Raw genomic sequence first — 10,872 nt, 5'->3', positions numbered from 1 at the left:
GGTAAATAAAGCTATCAAGAGATCATTTAGAAACCATCAGCATGACTTCATGTCAAAAACGGCTGTGTGTTGTGATAGAGAGGTATCAGCTGAAACTAAGCTAGGGTAAAGCCTTACTTTCACATAATATCAGTTTTTACCTGGCATTTATTTAACCAGGCAAGTTATTAAAAATTTTTCTTATTCATCTGGTTAAATGGCAGCTTGGAAAAAGTAAAGCCTCTTGAGGAAATTGGGGTCTGTATAGAGAAATTTCAGGGCTGCATTTTCCTGATCACCTTGAGAAAAGGGCTTTAGCCCTCTCCTGAAAGATAATTTATAAGGAGTTAGGGAAAGAGAAGAGAATCTGGCTGCGCTTATAAAATGTCCTTAATAACTTGATGTGGGCTGGTGTGGTGACAGTATAATATCCCAAAGATGAATTACAAGAACCTTATCTGAGATACTTTGCCCCCCTTTGCTTTTCAGTGTTCAATACATAGGAATAAATGGCTTATAGAGTGAAATGAAGTGTCTCATTGAGTTGACACTGCTGGAGAGATGGCCCAGTGTAACTCCTGCCTTTATTAAAGCTTTCTGAGCCTGAACCTTAAGAACCTTAAGGCTGAAAATGCAGTATTGGACAGAAATGATGCAAAAATGAATTATGGCAACCCTTCAGTTAACTGTAAAGATTTGAACATGCTAAAAATGCATAGAGCTCCTTGAAGCAGATTTTATCACAACAGCCTGCTTTTGATCATTTTCCTTGTTGGTATAACACGACTGATAACATATCAGGCGGTTATCAAATTAAAAGAAAAACAAACTTAATTAATGTTTACCCCATCAGCTTTGTTTCACAATCATAATGATTGATTGCTGGATAGTGCATTTCTATGAGTTATGGCATGGTATTATCTCTTTTCCTTTGATACAGGATGCTTTATCCTCTGCTAAAAGGAGGTGACAAGGGACATGCTGATCTCCTTTCCTTCATATTTAGAGGATCAGAATCTCACCAGCTCTTTTTATGGCTGTCATGCAGGTGCCTCCTGCTCACTTTGTGCAGTTACAAATTAAACTAAGCAAAACTGACATTTTTTGACCATAGCCTTAAAGTTTCATAGCAGAACACACCCAAAAGCATCAAAAACACACCCTACTTGCATGTTTGTGGTAAGTGCCCTAAGGCTATTACAGTTGACTACAAACACACTTAAAAACCAAGACTAGATCAGAAGTAAAAAACAAACAAACTGCATTTTAGTTAACTAATATAAAAAACTAGAAATCATTCTTTGATTGTTTTAAATTTTCCAAGGCAGAAATTATGAGGATGCTTTAGACTGGGATGTCTGTCGAATTATGAGCCATTAGTGTGCTGATGAATAAACATCAGCACACATAATAATTCAGTAAAATAAAAATAGATACAATAAAACTAGTAAACTCATGCGGAAGCTAAAGTGACGTGGTGGGAAAATAAATTCAGTGCCCACATTGATACTACATCTGCTTCTTATTGCAATAGGCTCAGTTATATAAGACACATTTACTAATGTTAACTGACTCTTGCTCAAGTTTTACATTAATGCTTTGTGTGTGTGGGAGGGAAAAAAAGAGTAGTGGGTCTGTTTGTGTGGGATGAGCCTTTGTTGCTTGAGTATGTATGATGAATAGAAAAAGAGGGAGCGAGTGAAAGAGGCCAGTCATATCTTAGCCAGTTTTAACAAGTGAAGAGTAGAGTGTTAAACTGTCTGAAAGCCCATACTGTTTCCCATGTGTAGTTTGGAGGTGTCTTTCTACAGCATTTAATTTTCAAAGCATTATTTTGTTTTGGTCTGAAGGCACCCTCATTGTGTAAAACACTCAGCTAAAATGCCACTGTAGTAATAAATTTGCTTTGAGCATGTCTGTTAAAGTTATAACACAGTATGAGCAGTCAGACACTAAGATTTTGCTGCTGATTACTCTTCTTAATACGCCCTTCCTTTCCTCCCTCCCTTCTTCCTTCCTTCCTTTTTTCTTTCTGTCTGTCCCATCATCTTCATATCTATCTATATTCAAACCTGCCCCACCATAAATCCTCTGAACATATCCACTCTGACCTGTTCATATGTTATTTTAATGCTTCATTTTACCTTGTAATATTAGAAAACGTCCTAGCATCCAGTATTAGCTGCATCCCAAAGCTAGGAATGAAAGAACTGGGGCAGAAATTTGTACCAAAATCCATGGGCTCAATCTTTTGATTTGGTTCTTTAATCTTGCAAACCCTATCAAAGTTTCCTATAATATTTAATCAGTGGAGATAATTGTGTTTGCTTTGTTGTTTGGTTTCTACCTTTGGGAGATAGTAATTCATCTAAGATCACAGCAATGTTCCTATCCATTTTAAGCATATTCACTCATCACACCATCGACTATCTGCAGAAACCCTAAAATCTCTTCCTTAATTAATCTTGGCTGAGCTGGCATTAAAGTTTTTCTTTGCTGTGCTTATCTTTCAGCCAGTAGACCTTCTAACATCATTTTACTTCTTCGGGGTATCTGTTCTTCTTAACCCCACTCACACTCAGCTAACCCTTCGTGCCCCTCACCCCAAAGCTAGTGTTAAGAATATTCAGTCAGTTTCCCACAAATGAATTAAGCTTAGTCCTAAAATAAGAGAAACATTCACTGAAGCATTGAAAAAACACATTTAGTCCAAGACTACAACTTAATCCATGTCTGAGGAACTTGAGTCAAAGGCCTTTAGTTTATTGTGACTAAAATCAAAACTGGCCAATATGTAAGAATGCAGTTGTGTTGCTGAAATGTATAGAAAAGTCTTTAAACTGCTTTTCAGATGTCATGTTTAAATTCAGGATGCACCAATCAGATATCTGGATCCTGTGCAGTTCTTTGTGCACGGAAGACGCTAACATCTAAGCGCTTGGACAGGATCGATGCGTTGGCTTCTCTCTCATATTTACTTTTATTCAGGTACTCTTATTTACTTTCCTTTGATTATGTTCTGTCAGAGACATCAGGTAAGCTAGGAGCTGGAGGGATGTTGGTTTCACTGTGGGCTGAAATCAGACTAGTACAAATAAATTAAACAGATAATGCTAATGTATTTATTTATTTTTTTTATTCTGTTGTATTCATCTTTGGCATGTAGTATAGTGAATTTGTCCTTTGATGTATTTGTTATTTTTAGTCAAGTTAGAATGAAAGTTGTTTCATTAAACTTTGCTCATAAAATGATGGTTTTCAGTCATTTTCTCACAGTGAGACATTAACTCTGATATCAGATTGGTACTCTGTATTGGAAAACCTTTAAAGCCAAGGATTCCTCATCATGTTGGAAGTGGAAAAAGCTGGATTGGTGCATCCCTAGTTTAAAGTTCTTCAAAGGTCTCTTAAGTTATACCTACACATCTGTGACACCATCACAATTAAACAGCATCTCTGAAACGTTACTAATTTGGTGATTCTTGCAGTACTTTTGCTTTCAAGTTCAAGTTTCAAGTTTATTCATTTATATAGCACTTTTAAAAACAACAATTGTTGACCAAAGTTCTGTACAATAACATAGTCAAAACAGAAGATATACCAAAGTTTGATGAAATGAAGCAGTTTTTGGGAAGATAATCTGAAATAATTGTTCCTTTATGATTCAGGTTCATTTGGGGATATGGATATATATATATATATATATATATATATATATATATAAAATTTTCTTTTCTTTTTTTTTTTTTTTTAAATTGAATATTGGTAAAATATCAAATATTTGTAAATTTATTGAAAGTGTTATCACTTTTACCTTCCAGAAACTTAATGCCCCTTCTTCTGTCTTTTACCACCAGCCTTTTTTTCTTCCCCTGAGCTTCAAAACCTTTTTTCGGCATCACTCTGCATTCTGATCCACAAAATGTGGTTGCTTTCCTTTTGTTGTGGAGAAAATACTGAAAAGTATCGCCTGGCCATTAGCTTACCTATTGTATGGTGGCGCAGAGGGGACATTAACACATTAATGAATAACTGCTGGGGTGAAAATTTGCAGGTTGACATTTATTAAAGGGCACACCTGATTACCAGGGGCATTTTTACTCCTCATTTTTAATTTCAAGGCTACTTTATGAGATGGATAAGGCCCAAGACCTCCATAAATTTTACATGGTTTCAGTGGCATGTTGCCCCAAAGAAAATGCAGTGCAAAGTGAATTTCATCAGAGTGCTGGCAAATTTAATATTTTTTTAAATTAATTCTGTTTGATTTGAAGATATAAAATCGGCTAGGGTGAGTTCGCCATTAAGGGAAGAGCCGGCAGTTTTTCAGGTGCTTCTTTTTGCTGACATGTGCTCAATAAGTGAAATTAGCTGTTTGATTTGGATGAAAACCTGCTGACTTTCATCCCTTCATGGCATCACCTTCACGTCTGTCACCACAGACCTCAAATGCCTGGTGTCACTAAAATGTTTCCTGAGGGATTCCCCATTTCCTTTATGTAATAGATGCTACCGGAAATAAAATCTGAACTTGTGAAAACAGAGCCCAGTATTCATTTTAAGTTTGCTTATAGGGCCATGGCTTTGTAGCCAAGCTTTGATACATAAAGACAAAAACAAACAAATCATAAATCCTTAACATTTTTAATTGACTGGCTAACTGATCAATTGATTGACACCATGCAGTTGAATATACTGCATGGTGTGTGTGTAAGAAAAGACTCATAATATATATAGATTTAAAAGAAATGCCATATTTGGCAACATATTCATCATGAATAGAATTAAATACTAATTGAGCAGTGTATTTACTCTAAGCTTTAAACATGTGCAAAGATTAATTCCGAGTGTCTTGTCTTGTTGTTTTCTTGTTAACACTAAGAAAACAACAAACTTGTTTATAAACGCTTTATTAAAATTGTAATTGAAAAATGAGACCCGGGATCTTGGCATGGGCTTTGTATGGTGGTTGGTAGAGATGCCATAGATTATAGCTGCAGGAAAGCCAATAAAAAGTCAAAGTTAGTGAGTAGCATTAGTTAACATAGTGCATGTATTAAACAAATGACATGTATATAATGTAATGTGTTTAAAAAGTGTTGGAAGAAGGTTTGGAGCTGGTGCTATCATGGAAATATTTACAGAGCGTGTACTCAAATTTGGAAACTTCGTACAGAACCAAAGATTGCATATAGGCTAAGTTACACCCATACTTTCCCTATTACCCAGATAACATGATCAAAGGATGAACTGACATGATACAGATTTCACGTCTTAATTTATTGTGCACCAGTATCTTTCAGACAAGGACAAAACAGGCATTACACAGCTTTTCCTGGCTCAGATTTGGCCTTTGTGTTGTTATCTTATTTAACAGAATCAATTCCTTTAGCTGTAATTTGTATTATTTAAATGTGTTTCATGTGGAAATACTGTAACAGATATTTGTGCCTTTGAATGTTAAGTTAGCACATCAGTTGTCACAGATTGCTTGGAAATACTGGTGGAGAGGGGAAAAAAAAAAAAAAAGGATACACTGCATTTAATGTGTATTTGTCAAATCCAGCCCCAGAACTGCTTAGTAGTTGTTGGAACTTGTTTGTTACAACTAACAAATATGTTTTCCTTATATTAATATATCTAAACCAGTTTGAACAAACTCACAGTTTCAGGTGTTTCAATTTTTTGTAGCTAAAACAGCACCAGAGCCATTGGTGTCCAGAAATAAGTGGATTGTCTCACACGTATCAGAGCACCACGGATGCAGTCAGGAAACACTGCATCGTCAGTTACTAAGCAACAGCCAGAACACGAATGTGGAGCAACATTATAAAACTGCAAGGCCCAACTTCAACTTCACACTTTTCTGTGCAAGACAAAAAGGCTTTCCATGCTCTTAAAATGGATGTTATTTTCAATGTGCTGAAGAGCGTAGGTAGAATTACTACACATTGTGTTACTTTCAAGACAGCGTGCGTTAAAATAAGTGTTAATGTGATAACATGTTGGCGCGGCATGATTTTTGTGTTTTTATGTGCTGTATTGAAACGAAATGCCAGAAGGGCTATCCTTAACAAACTCTCCAGCACGCAGGAAACACCTCAGCTGTTGTTTTTAAAACGTGTGTGTGTGTGTGTGTGTGTGTGTGTGTGTGTGTGTGTGTCTGACATGGAGAGAGCGTGAGTGAGTGTATGGATGAGTGATCCAGCAGTTTGCCTGGGTGGGCTCTTTGTTTTGATTTCTTCTCTTCTTCTCTCCGTTCCAATGCTTCCCCCCTCTCCTATGCAGCAAGGACAAGTTTGGAAGGTTTGCAAAATTTATCACCTTCCACTGATGAAACCCCTCCCCTTGTCACCCTTCCTCAACTCCTTCCTCTCCCTCCTCTCCCCTGTTCCCCGTCCTCCTCCTGGCTACCTGTACTGATCTGTTGGTCCTCTCCTTTGTGCCTCACTCCTCTTCATCTGTAGTGCTGAAAGTAAGGCTGGGCTCCATTCCCTGTCAATTTTACCAACCCACAATGTTAATTCATTGTGTTATTCATTTGCTTATGATAAAGCATTCAGACATCAACTACATTTTTTCCCCATAAAATAAAGCCTTTTAATTTTAGTTCACATAGACAGTCTTTGAAGCAGTCCCCAAACTAGATTTTTGTCGCTGGAAAAATAGTTAACAGGTGTTTAAATCTTCACCTATAGTGTGTAAAAGTCCAGTATACATGATAAAATAACAACATAGTCCTGTATTAAATTTAATAATACACACAGTGAAAACATTTCTTTAAAAAGGTTTAAAAATATACATTATGATGGGTTATGGATGTGTTTCATATGCAATAATAGTTGTGTATATAATGTGTCAGTAATAGTAGCTATATGTTTTTTTTTTCTGTTTATTAATAGCAACAAATTGAGATTCATGCCAGTAGGTAGGCGTGCCTTCTTCTGTTTATTTGGTATAATTGTAGATGGCAATATCTTGAAAGTACCACCTAAAAAGGGTTAGGTGAAATATACTGTTTAGGACCAAAAAACCCTCTTCTATTATTGTTTTTCTTTCTTTCTAACTAAATGACTATTTAGATAATATATAATATAAAATAAAAATAAGATGTATATATAAAATAAAAAACAATAAAATATAAATATAATAATTTTTAAATCTTTGAATGGTAAACAATTAGCTATTGCCATCTTCCACAGTTCATAAAGACTGCTTACCAGCAGAAGTGCCCTCTGGAGCCCCGTTTGTGCAGTGCACTTAGTACAGCATCGTTATATCAGTTTGATAGAAGGATATCATGGCAACCACTGGTCGCTAAGGAAAAATTATTCCCCAACCTGTTGGCAAATGGTTGCTGGCGGTTGTAAAGATGCTGCACTAAAACATTCACTAACTACTGGTTAAGCGGTAGTGAAAATTGGAAAAAGTGCAATACAAACTGGAATGGGCCACCATTTACCTTCAAAGTAAAAGTTGCTTCATTTGAAACATGTTGGTTAAAGCAGTTACTTTGAAGGTGAATGTTCTCCAAGTTTTCTCAGACAAGTCTGCATCTTATATACAACCGCGACAGTCTGCCAGTAACCAGAGCAATCATAAGGAGGATTTTTATGCAGCACCATCTTCACGATTGATTTCACTTGCCAACCAGTCAAGAAATACACCAGTCATAGCAGGTTGGAGTAGTGCTTTAGTGGTTTCATATCACATGAGACCATCCATCCATTCTTTGGGGAACTTTCTGTTTCTTTTTTTTCCCCAGCAGTTAATCCCTCCTTGTGAAAATGAAGGCGCTCACACTGAGAGCAATGACAGACAAAAATGAAATCATCTCAGGGAGGAGGTAGTTTTCACAGATTCTGAAGGGTCACTCAGTAGGTGCCAAGCAGCGTTCAAATATTGCATCCAGTAATTAGCAACTGTAATTAGTCCTCAGATGTGTGCTTCCTTGGCCCGCTGCTAAGTATCCCATGGTCCCCTGCCATATGTCGGTCAGTGTGGGGACCCTTTGAGAAGCTCAGCTGTTTAATTGCTGCCCGGAGTGGAGAAACGATGGTGGAGGCGAGACTGAGGTCTGTTCTGGTATCCAGGCAACAGCTCCCTTACTCCTTCCTGACCACTACTGATTCTCAGCTTATTCCCATGCCCTGTCCCTTCATTCACTGCGCCCCTCCTTCCATCCATATCGCCATCAGCCCCCACCCCACCCAAACCCAGCCAACCAGCTTATTGCACTAGCCACCACCAGCACTAACAGACAGTCCCATGCCATATGAACTCTGTCAAATTTTAACTAGTATTCATGTCTTTGATCTGTGATGCTAAGATGTTAGTTATCCAATTATGGTCTGTTCTTCTGAAAATAAAATGGTCAATAATACCCAAAGAGTTATCCTAACTGAACCCAAATAAGAAAAAATTCAAGAAAATTAAAGAAATCTCTTTAATATACTATTATACAATTTGAAAAATAATCAGAATTGGGGTTTTGCATGTTTTAGCCCATTAATTGCAACTCACTCGACTTGATATTAGTGGCAAACTATCATTCAAGTAATAGGAGTTTGTATGAAATTTTTCAGTGTGTGTTTCCTCCCTATTTTAGAGCTTTCGAAGGGTTGTGGAAATGTTTTTTGTTTTTTTGATTAATATTTAACTTTAGAGAATCAGTAGAAATGCTATATAGAATCACATGTATGAGCTCTGAAGGTGAAAAGTCAAACCGGAAGCACATAATTAAATTAAGTATATATTTTTTATTGTGTGTTTAAAAACTTAGCAGTATGTCGCTAACAGACTGGCTGAATATCCATATCAGGCAGCATTGGTCCTGTTGATTGATAAAGTGGCATTTAAACACACTGGGGACTGATGTTTGTCTGTTGTGTCAAATTACTTTTGTGTGCTAAACATTCAAAATTGTGACTTTAAAAATACACAGGCTATCACTAAATGCATAAATAATACATAATTACACACATAATTCTTCTAATAACTGTTACACTCAGTTTAAAACTGTTGAAGTTGCTGACTATGTAGAGTTGTTAATGTAATTTACAACAACTATAAATGAATTGTCTTATGCTTTGAATTTGGGCTAAAACATGATAAAACACTGCGTTTAGCATATCAATGTGATGTAGTAACTGAACAATGTCTTTTCTGCAGTTCCCCGGTGTGAGTCAGAGGGTAACTACATTACAGTTGCAGACATAGTGACTAGTCTGTTGTTGGGTGAACCTAGTGGTGCTGTCACCAGATGAGTGCTGTGTTAGCAAAGCCAGGCTTGTGCTTTTTGCAGTTGCATGGATTTAACAGTCACATCTTGGTTCCTTGTTCTTAACCTAGTTAAAATTCAGCCTGCCTCTCGTACACTTGAGCAGATTTTCACTTAGCCTTTGAACATTGTCTGGCTGCTGTCTGACCTGGTGTGAGAGAGGTGGGCATAAGGAAACAAGCTGAGACTCTAGGTCCATTCTGTCATTGATGGGTCTTGAAACCTTGTTGGTGTTGTGTGTTTGTGTCCAATCCCTTCATAGTGTCCACATGTGTTATGTGTTTCAGATCCAGCAGTAGTGAGTGCGTTTCAGCTATAGAACTGTAAGAGCTAAGCATGCAGAGCAGAACTGGGTTTTGGCTTTGTCTCTAGCAAAATGCATATACTGTAGTTGATTATGCTCGCTGGGTAGACTGGATTTTCTTTTTCATGTCATAGTTTTAGGGAATTAAAATTGTGTCTGCACCATTCTGCATTCCAAGTTGAATTTTAGCAGATACATAATGGTAGCAGCTGCTTATCACTGTTTCCTCTTTAACCGGGGTTAAACCAGCCACAAGCTTTGACATGATTCTATAGTAGCTATTGCCATTTTTTTTAATTTAAAGCGTGATTAAACTTTAAATCCTAAAAGAGAGGGCACTAATTGCCATTGTTTAAAGGCTTCAGAGTCTTAAGGCCAAACCCATTGTCAGTGATGCGGTATATTACAACACAGCTTTAAATGGAGCTACTGCTCGCTGTCTTGTGGGAGTGTCAACAAAACCTGAATCTCCAGCCTGCATTTCATCATGTTTTGATACCGAGGTTGTCAGTGTGAATTAGCATGTGTTGTTGTGTTGCGGGTTCATTTTGTACTGGCTGATGCTGGAAACCTTTCAGCGCCATGCAAACTGAAATCCAGGTTTTATGCTTGTGTTGCTGTTTGCAGGCCTGATGGGCCACTAGCTATGATTTGTTCCTGCAGTGTAGAAAACAGTTCATTTATAGTACAGCTAAGTGTTGCAGTTCTCATTATGGTAACTTCATGTTACTTTTTCTGGCCTTTCTAAATGTGTACTTCCACTTTCTAAACTTGAACATTAACCACGAGGAAGTGAATCCTCAGAACAAAGGGTCTGACCTCTTCTAGGATTGTTCCTCGGTGTTGGCAGCCAATAAACTTTACACATTCACTCTGTTTATGGCACATGCATGGACCACATCTTCCTCACCATTTGCTACTACACTACCCATAATGCATGAGAGCTGTTGCTTCCTGCCAGGCAGTCAGGGCAGACAATTCAACACCTGCAGAGTAAAAGATTAGAATATGAATAAGCAGAAATGTGCAGGTGCAGTGAATTAATTCTGCTCATGTAGGATAGAAAACACTCAACTAAGAAAAGGCTTTCTCTCTGAACACTTATCTCTATCTCTCTCTCGTTCTGTGCCCTACTTTGCCATTTCTCACTTGAAGCCTCCATGTGCCTTTAATTTCTCCCTCCTTCCCATTTTCTACCTATTTTTCTTTCTCTCTTCTGTTTCATTCCCTCTACCTGCTCATTGCTCTTCCCGTCATGTAGTGGTGTTACTAACCACTCAGAGACACAGTTTGACACTGAAACCATTGT

General features: G+C 37.4%; 1 protein-coding gene across 4 annotated transcripts in view; it reads left to right on the top strand.

Moving 5' to 3' along the window:
• Positions 1–10,872, top strand: part of nckap1 (NCK-associated protein 1) — a 37,360-nt gene that overhangs the window by 1,356 nt on the left and 25,132 nt on the right. For 2 of the 4 annotated variants that reach the window (XM_085477032.1, XM_085477030.1), the window contains exon 2: positions 6,268–6,285. The exons of the other annotated variants lie outside the window; for them this stretch is intronic. In XM_085477032.1, the coding sequence (XP_085333158.1) occupies positions 6,268–6,285 (18 nt within the window). The remainder of the gene's footprint in view (positions 1–6,267; positions 6,286–10,872) is intronic. 4 annotated transcript variants of the gene reach the window in all.

This window comes from Copadichromis virginalis, linkage group LG13 (assembly GCF_057382275.1).
Source record: "Copadichromis virginalis isolate Kocher_CV1m ecotype Utaka linkage group LG13, C_Virginalis_male_GT1.1, whole genome shotgun sequence".
Classification (NCBI taxonomy): Eukaryota; Metazoa; Chordata; class Actinopteri; order Cichliformes; family Cichlidae; genus Copadichromis; species Copadichromis virginalis.
The sequence above is the reverse complement of the archived record's forward strand: the minus strand, read 5'-3'. Positions and strand labels throughout refer to the sequence as shown.